The following is a 19134-nucleotide window of genomic DNA, read 5'->3' on the forward strand; positions in this document are numbered from 1 at the left end:
GACTTACTGGTAGTTTTATAAAGCTGCTTCAGTAAATGAACTGTATTGGATCCATTCCTTACTTGTAAGTATTTCGACTCCTAGTGCCTGTAACCAAAGAGCTTTATTAGTTTTAAGCTATAAATCAGGTAGATGGGATTTCACAGATTGTATCATGGACTGGATTATAATCACTGATTTAGTGGTTAACATAAAAAAGCTTAGTGGCTCCACTTTAATAGTGATCATCATAAGGCAATTGTAATAGGAGGAAACAGTTTTATTTTCACAAAGACGACCTAGTGATGGTGGAGTATGACATTATCAAATGTAATGAAGAGTCTAAATTGACTGTAAAGCAGCTGTCAGCTACTGAGAAGTTAAAAAGTTGTAAGATAGATCGATTTACAGCCGAACACGAGCATTGAGACAATGCATGTACGTTGCTTAGATTACAAGCTCTGACTTTTTTTAAACACTCATCGCAAAACAGACATAACGCATAAGAGGATATTGTTATGTAATGTTCATGCATGAACAGTTGATTATATGTTCTGAAAATGCTCTCAGCAGGATTATTGTTAACAGTGTTTACAGTGTGTTTTCCCTTTCTGCCCAATAAGTCATATATAACTGGATATAACAGTGTGGTATATCCCAGACTGAGGTTTTAATGACATAGCAGCTTTGCCTCAGTGTTTGAAGTCAAATGGAAGCAGGTAGTTATTAAATAAGAAAATGGAGGAGGAAGTCTGCTGGTGGGATGACATTGGATCCCAGGGTGCTGCACTTTAACTGATGCTATATGTATGTGTGTGTGTGTGTGTGTGTGTGTGTGTGTGTGTGTGTGTGTGTGTGTGTGTGTGTTCACATGTTGTTAGGACAAACTTTGGTTTCATTGTGAGGACATTTTGGCGTGGTGTGTGCGTGTGTGGTCATGTTTGACTATATTCATAGGGTCTGTAATGGGCAAGGAGAATGCGTTATGTCAATGATGGGTCACCACGAATGTAGTAAAACAGCAAATTACTTAAACAGTACCCAGAACATGAACGTGCTGTATGTGTTGGTGCACAGAGCATTAGCAATGATGTGGAATGAGATTTTTTTTTACACTTGAGAAGACTGAGTCACCTCTCAATCATAACACATTGTGTTGAGATATTGTAATATGGCCTGTTGACTTATTGGATTTGTTTTTGCCAATAGAGCATCAGTGCAAAAGTGAAGTTTAAAAAGAGGAAGTAATTTCAATTTTGAGGTAACATTCAGATATTTAGCACTGATGATTTTGATTATTTTTTTCTGCTGTCTCTGCTGTTGTATACTGTAGAGAGCAGTCTTGATCCAGCTTGGTCATACATGGTCAGATTTTTTGTCTTTCTTTCTTTAGATTTAATTTTTAAAACCATCGTGAATTCCATAATAACTGACCCTTTTTGCAGCTGGAGGTGTCCTGTCAACAGTTTTGCATACGTCTCTTTTATGATGATGGTCTGCTTAGCCTAATGTTTTCCATAATAGGCACATCTTTGCTAATTTCTAACCACACACAAACATACACACACACACACACACACACACACACACAAACACACACACTATGTTAATACCTGCAAAGAGCTGATGCTTTGATGTAGCATCAGTTAGAGGAACAGCTCAGATTTTGCAATCTGCCCCGTGTGTTCATCCTCCAAAACTTAAAAGGTCCACTCAGCAGTTTATACTGTGGAGTAAGCATTCTGAGTGGACTTTCAGATTTCAGATTAGCAACACTGGAGTCATGTCTACTTTTTACAATCTCCAACGCACACGCTCTCATCGGCTAACCTCTAAGAGCAGTGGCGTTCCCTTTGCTTACCTTTGAATATTACTGCAAACATTACCAGTGCATGTCTCCCTCATTTTTCATCAACATAAATCTCTGTTCATTCCCCTCCTGCTCTCTTTTGCCAGAAACTTGGATTCAATTATTGCCTCACTCTGCCAGGCAAAGACTTTTCTCTTATCTTGAAGCTGAAGATCCTCAGAGTCTCCTGAGATCTTTTAAATTCCCATCTGGTGTCATCCTGCTATTGTTTTATTCCTATGGTGGAGTCGCAGTCTGATGCCGGGCCAGTTTAGCTCCTGTACTCTCACCGACCATCTGTCAGTGTTAATGAGAGTTGGGATACTCTGACAGTCACTGGTGTTTCTGTCCCCGGCTGAGCGCTGGCATCAGTTTTGGACAGGCTAGGAGCTCAGGGAGTCACTTTGATTATGAATGATTTTTTTTGCTGAATGACAGCTGTACTCGTATGATCTAACTTTTGTGTCTTTATGGCTCCTTTTCCTTCCACCTAACAATCAATTTACATTACAAGATACATTTTCAAAACAAGGATTGTTTGTTATTATGTTTGGCATACAGTACAGTAAGTACAAGAACTACAGTATTTTCCCCTCTTGTTTTTTTTTCTTTTACCAGTTTAATGATTTTGAATTTAAAGGGCCCATATTTTGCAGTTTTCCTGTGTTTTATTTGAAGCATTGATATCTACAGATATATTCATGATTTCAAGAGCCAAAAACCAACTCAGCATAGTTTTACATCTCCTCTCTCGGGCTTCTCTCTGGAGCTGTAGTAACAACAGATCGATGAGTCAATCAGAAGTGAGGCCCTGAGACATCATAAAGTTACAGAAGTCCTGACGCTTGTGTTGAGGCTCAGTATCTGAATACAGGCTGTGTGCTTTTCTCTTTGGACCGAGCCCTTGGATACTTTCACAGTATTGATATAGAACCTAGACCTGATTTATAATCAAAAAAGACATGGAAATCTCACTTTATATAATATGGGAGTAAGAGGGCTGTCACAGCTACTATTCCTTCTTTCCTTAGTTCATAAACATTACATCAAGTGTCAGAGTTGGTAGAGATGTCCGATATTGAGCAATAAGACAAATAAGTGAAGGTCTGAATCCATCAGAACATTTCGATTTGTCCAGTGTTGTGATGGTCTAAACATGGCCCCCAGCAATAGGTATGTACTCTGGGGCAATCCCATACCATTAGTATTAAGGGGCCCAGTGTGCCAGTTCGTAAGACAAATGGGAAGTTAAACTCATTACATGTGTTATACGGGGTGTCAAATTTAATTTGAGACATAACATCTCTCTCGCAGTCTGTTATATATCGAGACTGTAAGATAGTGACTGGACATTTTTACTGCACATAACAAGCTGGAGCAGGTGACTAACTTCTCTCCTCTGTCTCTCTCTGCCTGCAGGTGACTGGGACTGTCATCCTCTAGATCCTGCAGTGTGGCATGTGAGTTTGAGCAAAACACAACGCATGTTAATGTGCCTCTCCCCCGACTACTTGACTCACACATAACTCCACATTCAAACAGACACCCCTGGGTGCATTAATACAAATACGATCACCACAGTTTTATTCTCATACAATCACATGTAATCTAAAGAAAGCATCTACTTGCCTACTAAAGCTTACTCTTTAAATCTAACATTAACATTGTGACACTTCACCCTCCTTACTCTGTCCTCCCTTCCCCCTCGCTGCTCTTCCTTTATTCTTCCTTTCCACCTAATACCTTATAAATGTCTCTGTGTCCTCTTCTCGCTGCTCTCTTCTCCATGTAGCATCCCAATACATGGCAGCCATCTAAAGAAGGTGATCACCTGATTGGACGCATCACGCTAAGCAAACGGTCGGCTATGCCACGTGAGGCTGGTTCCCTCCTCGGCCTAAAAGTAAGCAAGAAATCATTCCCCATCATTTTTTAGTGTGTGTTTAAAGGAGCTATTTGCAAGTTTTGTTATTGCTACATAGCCAGTGTTAGCATTAACAGTTTAGAAGAAACATTTTGTGTTCAGCGTCAAACTTCATTCCTTTACTCACCAAGAGCTGTCTCCAGCAGTGGAAAGCAACACCGATCTTAATGCTTGTCATCGTCGCGTCTTTCTGAAGTTATGCCACACCACACCAGCTAACCTAACACCACATCAGCTAGCTTAACTTCAGAAAGACGTGATAAAGACAAGCCACTTTCCGATAGCAAAATACTGTAGCCTCCAATCTGCCCAGAAGATGTAGCACTGCTCAGAGGGCGTATCATAACCTCTTGTCTTGTAAACGCAATGAGGTGGAGTTCGCAACTTAACGGGATAAAAGCTTGAAGTAGTATGTCGATCTTTATTACCAATAATAAAGACCTGAGTTTATATGAGTATAAGTGAAAGTGCATCAGTTTATATAGTTTCAGGATGAGTAAACTCCCTCTAAAGACTTTCCTTCTTTTCCTGTTTTTTGTACAAACATATTGATACATGGCTCCTTCTAACCACAAAGGTTGCCAAACACTCACCACAGCGGTTGCTGAACACTCTTTTTACTCAGTGCTATTTGACAATTTAATAGTTCTGTTTACTTCCCCCATGGCCTAACTAACAACTAACAGGACACTGCTTTCCGGGTAAAGTTAGTTTGCACAATCATACACTCATACTATCATCATACACTGATAGAGTACAAAGAGTAAGACTAATCATAATATATGGTTTCATAAGGTTATGTGGTTACACCATGTGTACCAATTATAAACCACCACAGCAACCATGGCTGAAGCTCTTGTTAAGCAGCAATAACCCTAACCCTAACCCTCAAGGCAAAAAAACACGTTCGGTGGCAATTTACAAAAAGCCCCATTAAGAATTGTTCTAGAGTCAGATGAGGAGTAAAAGAAGGAATAAAGAAAAGAAGACAGTGAAGGATTAATGGAAATGTTCAATCCAGAAATAATAGTGTTTTGTAATTCCTGTGAATGCTGTGCTGTACTGGGTAGCAAACGCTGAAAGGTAAAAAGTGTCTGACAACTGTGCATAAATATGTATAATAGTGCCTGTAGAGCAATTAATGCCATCATGCACCTCTGTTCCTATTCTCATCTTTGTGTGCAGGTGGTAGGAGGGAAGATGACAGAGACAGGAAGACTTGGGGCCTTCATCACAAAAGTCAAGAAAGGAAGCCTGGCAGATGTTGTGGGACACCTACGAGCAGGTGCGAACCCACTTAACATATTGCTTCTGTGTAGGCGCTATTGTACATTGTGTAGTCAGTAGCAGTTTCATCAAGAAGTCAAACTAAAATTAAAATGAACTTTTTCTTAGTCCCAGATGTGGTGATAGCAAATGACTGTCAAAACTCCCAGCAACATGTCAACCTCTTCATAATATCCTCTGCTCCCATATTTACCATCTCAGTGCAGTTTTATATCTCCTCTCTCAGGCTTCTCCCTGGAGCTCTAGTAACAACAGATCGGTGAACCAATTAGAAGAGAGGCTCTGATCCTCTCTTCTGATTGGCTGACTGTTTTCTGAGTGATTGAATAAAAATATAGCAGATTACAGGTAAACCAAAGGAAACCAAAGGATGGATGGTGGGGTTCGGGTGGGCTGGATGTGGGGCATGGTTGGGAGCGGTGACTGCTTTGTTGTGACATCACAAAGTTACGGAAGTCCTGACACTCGGTTTAAGGCTCAGTTTGTGAATACAGACTGTGTGCATTTCTCTGAGGATTGAGTGCTTCGATACTTTCACCGTATTAATATAGAACATAGGCCTGCTTTATAATAAAAAAAGACATTGAAATTTCACTTCACAACATGGGACCTTTAAATCATATATAGTGGGAATCTGTGCAAACGTTAGCAAGCTAGTTGAATTAGCTTGGTTATTCTTGATTGCTAGTATTCATAAGATATATACAGTTTGATGTTCTCTATTGATGTTCGGATACCACACAACTTGACGCCATGCCTCCTAGCTATGCTGGTTGCCATGCTCAGTTGCCATGGGAAATGACACCAAGAGGCTCATACATGTACAAATATATATATTTTTTATCCTCTTTTCAAATTTCAGTTTGACTTTAAGAAATACAATTCTCCATCAGCAGCTGGCTTTTTATAGACAGTCATAATACAAGATGAGCCTCAGGCTGCATCATCATCGTTGTGTGTGTTGCCCTACCTGGTTCCAGGTGACGAGGTGCTGCAGTGGAATGGGAAGTCGTTGCCAGGAGCAACCAAGAAAGAAGTGTACAACATTATCCTTGAATCGAAGGCCGAACCTCAAGTGGAAATAGTTGTTTCAAGACCTATAGGGTAAGATGAATGTTATCAATATGTAATAATTATCATTAAAATATGGCATTGACTTTATTCTGACAGGCACTTGTGATATTTCTCCTTCCTTTATCTAAAAGCTCTATCCACCGAATTATGTCCAAAAACTTCTTGCGAAAAGTGTATAGAGCATATCAGTAAGTAGTGTTGATTGAATGGGCCGAGCCCTTTACCCTCGTGCCTCCCCTTAAATCCCTCAGATCCAAAGAAAAACTCCCTTTTTCCAGCTATTCCTTTGTTCTCTACTATGCACCATTGTTTATTATGTAAGTGTGTATTCAACTGAGTGCTTGCTCTTCTTCTATGCAACTTTTGAGTCATTTACTCATTCATTTTTTAAAGATGAATGTACACTAACGTCTTGACTGTGTCTTTACCTTGCAAGTGTCTTGATATATACTTTATAAACTTATTTAAATAAGTTTAGTGACTCTTGTTTGACTCTTGTTTGCTTCTTACAGAGACATCCCAAGAATTCCAGAATCATCCCACCCTCCTCTAGAATCTAGTAAGTGTTTATAGGGGCGGCTTTACTGGCCATACTGTGCATGTTATTACTATTGTTTACTGCATATGTAAGTAATTTTTCCTATGATTTATTAAAAGGAACTGTTGTTCTCTTCATCCCTCAGCAGGCTCCAGCTCCTTTGAGTCGCAAAAGATGGACCGCCCCTCTATATCAGTGATGTCCCCTACCAGCCCTGGGACCCTCCGAGACCTTCCTCTGGTACTGCCTGGACAGCTCTCTGTGAGTATATGAAAGAGGGCGGACAGAGGTTCCTGTGAATAGGTATAAATATGGATAGATGTTAACTGCCTTCATACGTCATTTCAGGTGAAGCTGTGGTACGACAAAGTGGGCCATCAGTTGATTGTCAACGTCCTTCAAGCCATAGACCTGCCAACCCGACCAGATGGACGACCTCGGAACCCCTATGTCAAAATGTACTTCCTGCCTGATAGGAGGTGAAGACAGAGTACACATTTTTTTTCTTATTTTGCAGCTCCTTCTCAAAGTATTTCTTACTATAAATATCCCATTTTCTGTGTTTGTTATTTCAAAGGATTACTGTCTTTTGAGGTCATGTTCAGGCCAATGACTCCCTGTGTGTTCATACATTTGCTCTAGTGATAAGAGTAAACGGCGGACTAAAACAGTGAAGAAGAGCGCTGAGCCTAAGTGGAACCAGACCTTCATATATTCCCATGTTCACCGGCGGGACTTCAGAGAACGCATGTTGGAGATCACAGTCTGGGACCAGCCCAGAGTGCAGGAGGAGGAGAGTGAATTCCTAGGCGAGGTGGGTGAGACACCATGTCAATACACTTTTACTTCTTTCTTATACAGGTCTCATTTGCAGTTGAGTTTTTGATCTTGAATAACCTTTATTTCTTAGTAATGCTATCATATGGGTGTGGTCCTCTGGATTGGACAGTAAACTGTGGCAGTTTGAACCAGTAGTACTGAAACTTTTTCACATCAAGGAGCCCAAAACTGACACAAATTAGACCATGGACCCCCCATGTGATACGATATTGGCTTTTAGATGTTTTATTACAGAAAGTGTTTGAACCCCATGACCAAAATAGTGATACATTTTGTCATTGTGTTACTTATGGATGAAATTATAGCGAAAATAAATGATTCCCTTTTTTGCTGGGGACCCCCAAGAACCCCCTCAAGGACCCCTTGGGGTCCCCAGAACCCACTTTGAGAACCACTGCTTTAGACAATCAAAGGGACATACTGTATTCTTAATGTGATCTAAAATATCAATTTCATCTTAATTTGCTTTCTTTAATATCTTATCCAAATTATTCAAGTCAATATTCTGATTACATATTTGCATCATTGTATAATTGCATAGTTTTTCACATATTTTTCCAATTTTAGCCAGTTTGACTATAAATGAAGATGAAGCCATACCACACAATAAAGACTCTATAAGGAGTTATGAGATGAATAGTGAGATAGAAAAGGAGGAAAAGCATCTTTCTGCTACACAAAATTACAACATCATACAGATTTTCATTCTGTTCTCTAATCTGTGATTTTAACTTGTGAAATACTGGCTCATCTTAAGTCCTCAGGCTTCCAAAATTATTTAGATTAAATACCAAAAAAAGAGAAAACAACTACTTAGTTGAACTTATCAAAACTAAAAGGCTTGTCTGACTTGTGATGAGAGGTTGCAGGTTGGCAGTTGGCATGTCTTTATATTAAGGGGTAATAAGACAAAAATGTCGGGAATGTCTGCGTTTAAGATCCTCAGGACTCAAGTGGTTCCAAAGACAGTCCCACTGATCCTCAGTGGATCCACTGGACTGTTTCTCTTGTGCTTACTCATCTTCCATCATCTCTCTCTGTCCTCTCTCAGATCCTGATTGAGTTGGAGACCGCCTTGCTGGACGACATTCCTCACTGGTATAAACTCCAGACACATGACGTGTCTTCTATACCTCTGCCTCAGCCCTCTCCGTACCTCCCACGCAGACATGTCCACGGAGACAGTCCCAGCAAGAAACTTCAGAGTATGTCTGGTTATATATCACTACATGTACAGACTGTGTGTATATATGTGTATATATTTAATATCTGTTTTGTGAACCTACAGTATGTTTGAGTGAGTGGTTGCTAACCTTTCCTTTACTGAGCTCTATTTTCTGTCTGTTAGTGTGGGAGACAGAAACAGAACCTCTCAACCTTACCCTGTCCTGTATGTGTCTGTATGTGTATTTGCGTGTGCAGGGTCTCATCGTATCATTGATACAGAGTTTGATGATGGTTTGATGGTAGTGACTAAAGGTGGGTGGGGGGCATGGTTACTGAGTATTTCCTTGTAGTAGCCTGTAGGCGTCCAGCACTGGGTGAGAGAGCATCTTCTTGCATCCTCCCTTCATCTGTTAACTCCCAAGCCTTTCAGCCTCATTTTGACTCCACTGTGTGTTTTAGAACAAATTGCACCCAAATTAAATTAATTAATCTTTGCTGTATCAGCAAAAGGCGACACTTCAAAGACTTTTGTAATTCATCATATTGCTACTGGACTGCAGATTCTGAATTACAGTGTCGTAGTGTACAGCCTTTATACTGCTGAGGTTCAGCAGTGTACTGTGCTTCAGTGAGGCGGCATTGAACGGCCTCTCCTCTTCTGCTGGGCTGTAGAAACACTAAAGCACTGAGTGCATGTTTGACTGTAGAGCTACAATAGCTCACTGCCATTCCACCAAGTCTTCTTCCATTCTCCTGCATGCTTCTGCCCAGAAGTTGCTTACTTCACCTAAAGGACACCTGAAGCTGAGTTTGTGTTATTTTGCTCAGTTGAATCACTACAACTGCTTTGTTGTTTGACTGTTTCTGCTGTGACTTATTGCTGCAGACCTGCTTTAAACATTTACACATTTTTATGGGAAGTTTAATGATTCTACACAATCTGCAACTAATCTGAACCTCATTATGCTTCTTTTTTTATCCTGATGCAAACACTGAGCTCAGATTGTGATTGTGCGCCCTAACAATGCACATTCATACCTTCATTGGACACATTTGTGCATGTGCACTCTACTCTGATATACTGTATATTTGAGACATCTGATCTTGAAACTGAGAAATGCGTTATGAGTTATGAAGTCGTGGGAACTGGTGGTTTCATATTTTTCCTTTTTTTCCCTATTTCATTTAATGATATTTGTAATGCTCATCAACAGAGAGACATAGAAGTCTGATACTATACTGTAGGTTTATGTTCTAGCTATCACTTCTGCTTTTACTGTCAGCCTAATACTGTATAGCAGATGACTCTTAATGGTATTAATTAGCAATTGTTTCTATGGAAAAGAAGGGACAAGTTAGAGCTGTGGCAAATTCAAAATGCTTTGTCCAATAAATCATAAATGTCAAATTCATCAAAATACTCAGGCTTGTACCTTCTTTAATCTTAACATAGTTCCTCATACTTTGCACTGATGATTAGAATAGAATAGAAGAGAATGTCCATCCAAGACTTGGACGAGCTCCAACTGCAAGTCACATAAGTTTGTCTATGCAGAAAATCAACAGGACTTACCCCAGATCACCAAAAACGACTTCTCCCTATTTGTAACTCTATTGCATAACTACATGTTACAGATTGTAATATGGAGGCTCAACAGTGTTGTAAATTTGTATATCTTATATCTGTATATCTGTTTTTCTTATTTTTAAGTCAGTAACATGTTTCAAGAAAAATAAGCCAAATATGCAGCACTCCATGCTGTTTAAAAAACAAATTGCAAACAAACCTCAGGTCTGACAGAGACATGTCAGAAACAGTCAGCTACTCAGGCTAGCTAACCTGTTCGCTAGCTGCTCATTTGCCTGTAAAACATCCTGCTATGATGTTCTACAGTCTGTCAGAGAATGGCATCTGTAGCAGTACTCAGCAGCACAAAACACAACTTGTGTACCCTTATCAAAGGACACAGAACTAATGCCTGGATGTGTGTGTGTGTGTGTGTGTGTGTGTATGTGTGTGTGTACATGTGTGTGTGTGTTTTTATTCACATTTGTATGTGTTGTATCCATGTTCGGATGAATGTGTGTGTTTGTGTGTGAATTTTGCTTTTTTGCACTTGTGTGCGTGCATACATGCTTTGTGTGTGTGTGTGTGTGTGTGGTGTGTAGGTGCAGAGCGTAACTCCAGGGAGAGAGAGCGTGGCAGTACACTGGCTGTGCCGGAGCAGCAGCGGCCAGTCCAGCACCGATCCCGCTCGGTGTCTCCTCACAGAGAGGACTCCTGCAGGGCCCGGTCACGGCCCGCACATGTGCCCATGCAAAGGTCAGGACCACCTTCTGTAGCAGTCACCTGGTGAACTGTCAGTGGGAAAGGGTGTTGTTTGTGGTGACAATGTAAAAACATCAGCTAGTCTCTAAAAGCATAATTAATGCTACATCAATATATCCATCAGTGCCCATAAGCAAATGTAATATACTGTATGTACATATAATTAATTTCCATATATGAAATATATGTACCAATAAAAGAATAAACAACAGAATAAAAACATATATGTAAAAATTATACAGTATATGAAACCTGTTAGAAATGAGAACAATTTCATATATTGACATAAATAAATAATACAAATAAAATACATATCATTATCATATATGGTCAGAACATGTTATACCTTATAAAATATGGTCATATATATTTTTAATATGTAGTACCAGTCATATGGAAATTTACTATGGGTATTTCATGTATTTTGTAAACTTATATCCTCATAAATCTAGATTTGATAAAATATATGTGTGTGTGTGTGTGTTTACTGTAACAGAGCAATGTCTCACCCCTATAATGTAAAGTCATATTGTTTTGTATTTATATTGCTTCAGATCAGACCAAAAGTAAAGGTTGACATGGACCAAGGTTTAACTTACACTCATAAGACTTTTTTGATTTCATCAGGAGTCTGGATGAGATCCATCAGAACCGCCACCACTCCCACTCCCCCTCCCGCTACCACGACTCCCACTTGGAGCACCAACGGTCCGGCGACTCAGACTACGAGTACTCTGAGGACAGGTAACCTGTTTGTGGGATCTCTGGGGAACCGTGGGGTACATGGGATGAGGCTATGGCAGTGTTCATGAGTTGACTTCTAATTTTAATTATGTCAAAGAAAAACATACACACACATTGGATCAGTGCTACTAGTGGGTCATTCAGTAGTGGCAGTACTGTACATGCTTTATATTTACCTACAGGTTGAATATTGTTTTCTTTATTCAGTGTGTGTAATGTGATACTACCAGACTAATTTCTACTAATACTACTAACAGTTTGAAACTAGTCATTGCGGCATACTGAGTGTGTTGTATCATTCTGTATTTTTGAATGCAGATTTGATTGAAATCTGAGAATTATGATTTCCTGGTTTCTGTCATTCATACGTTCACTTTGCCTGTCTGAGTTGCCATCCTCTTCTTTTGTGTTTTCTCGGGTTGTTTTTCATTTGTTCACCCATCGTCATGGCAATGACAGTGAGGTCCTGGAGATGCACAGGTCTATCCGGGGCGGGAGTGCTGAGTGCCTGCACACAAACAGGTAAAACAAACAGGACCATTCAGGCTTATTTTAATACTATGCACAATTTTGTCATCATTTCCATCCTCACTATTCTTTAACAACTTCATCTTAATACATAATGTTGATACTTCCTATCGATAAACAGTGTATTAATTATCTTGTATGGGTCTTGAGTGTATGTCTGCTTTTGTGCAACTGCATGAACACAAATTGAACGTATAACATCAACGTCAAGTAGTTGTAGTACACTCATAAATTCATGTCCAACTATTGTCTATCACCACAACTGTCTCATATAAACACACACAACACACTGATGACTGTGTGAGGGGATTAGAGACCTGCTTGGTGGCTGACCTCAAAGAAGGCAAAGCTCTTTTGATTAATTTCTTTCTCTTTTTTTTGCACTGGATGTGTTCACTCACAGCAGTTGTATTGTATTTTTTTTCTTGTCTCGCTTTATGTGCATGATCTCCACTCATACAACCAGGGGCATAGGTAGATACAGCAACACACTCCCCCCAAAAATGCCCCTGTTAGTAAACGGTATCCATAAAGACATTTACAGGTAAGTGTTAAGCGTGACAGTTTCCCTCCTCTGTGCCTGTCCAGCTTTCCCAGACACATTTGTGGAGTTGGTGGGCCATTTAGTTGCGTCAGTGTTCTCTTAACGCATTGTCTCCCAGACCGCTGTGCTGCTTGTGTTTCCTTTGGTCATAGTGTGTACCAAGGTGCTTTGTCATGGTGCTACATTGGCTAGTTAAATGGTATGTGCTGCTTTTCCCTCTGTATTAGGCAACCCTTTGAAGAACCTATCACCGCTTTTAGATTTTTGCATTGCCATTGTCCAAACATACCAGAGGATTTTAGACTGACTTTTTTAAAGCAGCTGACATAGGGAGTCAATGATGCAGTCAAAGGAGCTCCGTCATCTGCATTGACTAAAGCTGTTTTTTTAATATATTCAAACTCAGAAGGAAACACTGGCATTGTAAAAATGGTAATGATTGTTAGTTGACTCTGAAGTCTGGGATGTTGAGCATCCTGAAATGTACAGCAGGGAAACACTGTCAACATTGTCAAGTGTAGTGGGTAGACCAACCAAGTCTAGGTCAGACAGTTGGTCCCCCACTTTGATCCAGACTGAAATAGGCTACCTGAGCTACAATGAAACAGATCGCCCCAAAATTTCCTATTCACATTAATGCTGCCTGAACAACATTTCCTAATGATTTTGTGTCACTATGACAGGTTGAGATCTGTGGTTATCAAATTTCTTGACAAATATTTGATGGACTGCCATTTATTTTCTCCTCAGGATGAATTGTTCTAGCTCTGGTGACTCCCTGAGCTTTTCTTTAGCGTCATCGCTTTGTCAGACTTTATGACCAAATATCTGTAAATACATTCCTGACAGCCTCCTGTGTACTCTCTTTTTCGTGCAAATTAAAAAGAACAGATGTAGATGTAGTACAGATATACAGAGCTGCTAGCATAGACCCTTGGTCTTCTTAAAGAAGCACTCCACCAAAGTGATCCCAAATTACTAGTATATAAACTAACTTTACTAATACCAAATATCTAGTAGCATTTCACTAGTTGTGTTATGGGAACCATAGGATCTAGACTTGTTGGAATTTGACCCATATTAGGGACTAGAGTCTAGGATTACTTTGGTGAGTGTCTCAAACTTTATCAAAATGTTTTAATAACTGTGTGTGCACTAAGGAGTGCCCCATAGTAACGACTGTCAGAAATTCTTTGTAAAACTGGTGCAATGCTGTGGAAATGGTTGGCTGTAATGTAAATATTGAGTCATGTACAGTTTAATGGGCTAAAACATAAAAAAAAAAACACCAATGTTGTCATTCATGAGATCATGAATCATAATAATTTTGGCCAGAACCAACAGAGCATACTGATATGTAGCATACTTTTCTTTCTTCCTATGAATAAAAATCAAATGATCATCTGTCATATTTGCAGTAATGCATTATTACTGACTTCATAACCACTGGACAGACAGACCGCCCTCTCCTTCATTTCCCTCTGTTCTGCTCTAATCCATTTTATGCCACTTCTATACATTTTATAGCTCTACTGTAGCTCAGCCTCTTCACCACATGGTGCCTCGGTAGCTTTAGAGCTGTAGATTGTGTTATGCAATCAGCATTACATGTAATCTCCCGATATGTGTGTTTGGGGTCAATCCACATGGAGGGCAAGAGGACCTGTCTCTATATTCTTACATAATGCATTATGTAAGAGTATAGAGTATGTGTTCACTTAGTGATTTACTGTTTCCGTTCATCAAAAGCATCATGCAGCAGGTGTATTTTGACTCTGAAGTGATCTTCCTATTGTCAGCTATAAGGTAAACTGTGAATATGGAGTTGAGAAGGAAACCATATTTTATGTTGCACCATAATTTGTGTTGGCTCTTTTTCCTGCCCTGATCATTTGCAAGAAGCCTGCTTAGTTTCATGCCTGTGTTTTTCCCCCTTCACTTATTTAGTCTGCTTATTTCTATCAGTTGCATGTGTCATTTTTGTTTTCCTTTGCCTCCCTTTGCACGCGGGTCTTTCCCCACCTTGTGTTGGCGGGGCTTTGGCATACAGCTCCACCCTCCCTGCATGCCTAAAGAGCAAGCCGCCCCACAGACAAGAGGGGGTTAGCACCATGCCTCGTAGCATCCTTACACACCGTGTGCTCAGGTTCACTGATGAGGTCACGGTTAGGTAAGAACCCACTTTGCACACCATCTCTTCCTTTGTCCTCTCACCAACCACAACCTTTTCTTACTTTCTTTTCTGTTTTACAACACATAGCAAAGGCTTAAGCATGTACTGGCAAGTGCAGAGCATTAAAAAAAACAGTTAACTCCTAAGCCATCCTTGTGAAGCATTAGTCCTGAAACCATTATGTGCAATGTCATGCGATGGCACAGAGCCAGCCATCTGTTGAAAGTACCTGTTGTCACAGAGCAGCATGACGTGACAAACATACAGCTTTGAGTGTATGCAGCAGAGAACAGAGGTGAACACTGGCTGCTTTCCTCTCCTCTTCACTCATTCAGTCCCTCGCATTCACACACACACACACACACACACACACACACACACACACACACACACACACACACACTCACTTACAAGCAGTCCTCTCTCCCACTTACACCTGGTTCCCATGGCAACTCACCAACCTTCCATCTGAGTGGTCTCGCAGTGTATGGCCGCGAGGAATGACTGGCTATGATAAATGGAGATACAGCATCAGAGCCATTACATGTTACTGCACTGTCTGATGGCCTTTTCTCTCTTTGTCTCCTCTTTTTTTAACATTACCTTTCATTATCCTCCTTTTTCTGACTCTCTGTATTTTCTTTTTTCTGCCTCCTACTTATCACCCTTTTGTTCTCCCACGTTATTCTTAATCTCATCTTCTTGACGCCCCTCCTTGCATCTTCTGTCCTTGTACATCCTGTCTCCATCTCTATTTCTCTCTCCTCTTTGTCTCTCTCTCTGCTGCTTTGTTGTGGCGGTGCAGTGACCTGCAGCCGTCGCTGGACAGAGTGAGGAGTGCCAGCACCACTTGTCTGAGACCAGACACCAACTTTCACTCCCCTGACAGAGACAGGTATAAAAAGAAAATTAACACACATGAATTCACACATTACTTGAATCAAGTGTATTTAAATTTGCACAAGGTACTGAATGACTATTCAATCAATAATCATAGACTTCAGTCACCTATTTTCTTGACTTATATGATTGAATCAGTCAATATTTCGGGTTCACAGTGCTGCATGTCTTCACCCAAGTTCATGTCATTTGTCCCTTCATACATAACTGAATTTGCCATTGCACACTTTCATAAAAATCTCCCTGCTGTTTAGAGTTTGCAATATCTTTAATTTGAAAGACAAAATAATAAGCCACAAAGTTTTAGTACCATCTACTTACTGGAAAAGGAACAAAGTTATAGAGCCTAGAATGTTCTGTACCTAGATCCCAGGAAGGTTAGCTGAGGGTAGGTCTCACTCAGACATTTGGGGAAATGGGATTATTCAGTTTACATTAAGTGCTGAAGTTGAAGGCAACTGGACTTCTTTTGATTCTTGAAGACGTTTCGCCTATCACGAGTGTGTGACTCAACAGAGAGTCTTTTGCTGAGAAAATTATTTAAAATTATTTTTTTTAAAAAAGGACACATTATTTGGCCCTCGCATTGTTATGGGATGAAGAAGTGCTGTTAGGCAAATTTTGTGGACAGAGTCAGGGTAGCTGTTCCCCTACCCTAAGATAAGCTTATAGGCTGAAGCTTCATATTTAGGCTACCGCACAGACAAGAGCATGGTATTAATCACATGGTTAGCTTGGTCATTCATAAGTGCTTGTAATGCTCAGATTTCTGACATACTTAAAATGTTTGATAAATCAAGTCAATGCAGATCTTTTGAATGATATTACGCCATGAAATTTAAAAAGAATTCACAGTTTCTCCAGATAGCAAAATGAAACTTCTGGTCCAACATTTGCCTGGGTTTTCGGCCCAGGTCTGGCCCATGTACTTTCACATCTGGGCAGATTCCGCCTGTTATCATCTGATGGTGTTTGAGAGCAGCAGATTTTCTATGTGTGCACCAGAATTGGTCCAGATGTGGAAATAGCATCTCACAGTCATGCTGTATACGGGCCTGATTCAGGCTGTAGAACCGGGCATATACTGGGCCAGAAGAAAACAAGCATCTGGCCCAAGTATAGATTTATTTTGCTACCTGGGTACTGCCTTGACTGTCCTTTTACTCAACAACTTTACCTGGTGGGTTGTTTTATTTTCCAACCCAGTTTAGATTAAAACATGCCCACCTCCGCATTGTGCCACCTTCACATTAGTGTTAGGAGTGGGTTAGCTTCGTTGGTGAGTCGAGGCTTCAGTCATGTAGAAGTGGGCGTGGTTTCATCTGAACTGCATTGGAAAACGATAGACGTCTCCTGATGTTCCCACCTCAAAATGCTCCTGATCCCGCCCCCTCCGCCCCTCTAGGTGCTCCAACTCTTTGCCCCGCAAGACTCCCCCAAGTCCCAGGATCTTAGTTGAACATGTGGCCCCTGAGGAGGACAGGTATACCAAGCCTGCTGTGGAAACACTGCACTACAGCTCTGCTTGCCTGCTTAGCCCCCTGACCCCATATCTTGAAATCTATCCCGTAGCCTGTAACTCATTCTGTAGACAATAGCGTTGCACAGACCTTGCGATCCGCACTGTTTCTTTTCTTTTCCCTGTAAATATTTGTGGTCTAAGGCTGTGTAATCCCTCCTCTATCCTGCTGCACCTGCTCTTTCTGCTGAGCACCTGTTCCACTTCTCTGGCTTGAAAGCACTGTCTTTGCTGTAACACTGTTTTTGGCAGTAAAAAAAAAGAGGTGCAACTCTCAGCTTGCTGTTACAAACCACAAAACCCAAACCTTTAAGTGTCAGTTTGAGGCTTTTACATTATTTCCAACTTACATTATAAATCAATATTTAGTTTTACCATTCTGTGGCGTGTCGTTCTCCATATTGTGTTTGTCTTTCCTCCTCTCTCTCTCTGTGGTTGCTGTGTGCCGAAACAGGCAGTGTAGCAATTCATCAAGTCCAAACTGTAACAGAGGCAGCAAAAAAAGCCTGGAGGGGGACAGGTAAGATCATTCATTCATTTATTCATTCACTCTGTCACCTTATTTCATCTCCTCTCATTATTGTCACCTACTTCTCCTGTCTCTGGAGAGATGGTGTCTGACCATCTGGTTGTCAAATCTGGAATATTGACTTGGACTTGTGCAGTATGTAGCCTGGAAATAAAAAAAAAAGCTTCCTTAGAACATGGTGAAGAAACACATAAGCTTGAAACATCTCACAATTAAGAATTTATGATTTGATTTTTACACTTAATAAGACCCCACAGTAATGGACGTTTGCTGACACTTGTAGGCTGTAACAACAGCAAAGGCGTAGTATTTCTTTGCTGTAGAGTTCACCAACTCTTGTTGTTTGACTTTAACTGCAGCATCTGCTCTACACCGTCTGTGCTTTTCATCATGGACCACTGAACAGCTTAAACAGCTTTACACACAGAGCCTAGAAAAGAGCAAAGTTATATTATTTTCATTTGATTTAATTTTGTTGTATTTATATGGTTTTATGTTTTCACTTCTTTTTATTTCCTGGTGCCTGCCCACTGATGGCAGTCGTATTCAACCCACCTCTATCCTGAGGGGCAGTAGGGGGAGAGGGGGCCCACTAAGGCCTTTCAGCCAGACAGTCCTGGCTGGGTCCTGCCCAAACTCACCACGGCTAGACAGGTGCATGCTACTGCCAGTGCTACACCTCTGCTCCCCTGTGTGTTGACTCCCTCTCTGTTACACTGAGTGTGGTAACACTGTATGCACGGGTAACACAGGTACAGGTCATTCAGAAAGTCTTCAGACCCCTTCAATTTTTTCACATTTTGTTATGTTATTTTTGAAAATGTATTAAAAAGTCTTCAGACCCTTTGCTATGACAATTGAAATTTAGCTCAGGCGCCTCCCATTTTTCCTGATCATCTTTGAGATGTTTCTGCACCTTGATTGGAGTCCACCTGTGGTAAATTTAGCTGGTTTGACATCATTTTGGAGGCGGGTATAACATACAGCTGGCAGCTGCATGCCAGAGCAAAACCTAAGCCACAAGGAGGAGGGAACTGTCTACAGGATTGTGTTGAAGCACAGCTCTGAAGAAGGGTACAAAAACTTTCCTGCTGCATTGGCCTTCATCATTATTACATGGAGAAGTTTGGTAACAACCTGCACTCTTCCTAGAGCTTAATACACAGCCATACTGAGTAATCAGGGAGGAGGGCCTTTGTAAGAGAGCTTA

The 19134-nt window shown here is 40.6% G+C and overlaps 1 protein-coding gene across 1 annotated transcript in view; it reads left to right on the plus strand.

Annotated features, from left to right (window-relative positions):
- LOC139636464 (regulating synaptic membrane exocytosis protein 1-like) overlaps positions 1-19134 on the plus strand; it is a 76568-nt gene that overhangs the window by 42163 nt on the left and 15271 nt on the right. The window contains exons 5-23 of the mRNA XM_071504568.1: positions 3248-3288; positions 3621-3731; positions 4938-5037; positions 6020-6143; positions 6626-6672; positions 6797-6912; positions 7000-7130; positions 7294-7465; positions 8543-8696; positions 8914-8970; positions 10828-10981; positions 11615-11731; positions 12191-12253; positions 12726-12803; positions 14854-14973; positions 15782-15871; positions 17282-17359; positions 17850-17915; positions 18465-18578. Coding sequence (XP_071360669.1) covers positions 3248-3288; positions 3621-3731; positions 4938-5037; positions 6020-6143; positions 6626-6672; positions 6797-6912; positions 7000-7130; positions 7294-7465; positions 8543-8696; positions 8914-8970; positions 10828-10981; positions 11615-11731; positions 12191-12253; positions 12726-12803; positions 14854-14973; positions 15782-15871; positions 17282-17359; positions 17850-17915; positions 18465-18578 — 1933 coding nt within the window. The remainder of the gene's footprint in view (positions 1-3247; positions 3289-3620; positions 3732-4937; positions 5038-6019; positions 6144-6625; positions 6673-6796; positions 6913-6999; positions 7131-7293; positions 7466-8542; positions 8697-8913; positions 8971-10827; positions 10982-11614; positions 11732-12190; positions 12254-12725; positions 12804-14853; positions 14974-15781; positions 15872-17281; positions 17360-17849; positions 17916-18464; positions 18579-19134) is intronic.

This window comes from Trachinotus anak, unplaced genomic scaffold (assembly GCF_046630095.1).
Source record: "Trachinotus anak isolate AG129_WGS33_773 ecotype Australia unplaced genomic scaffold, CSIRO_AGI_Tana_v1 ptg000019l, whole genome shotgun sequence".
Lineage (NCBI taxonomy): Eukaryota > Metazoa > Chordata > Actinopteri > Carangiformes > Carangidae > Trachinotus > Trachinotus anak.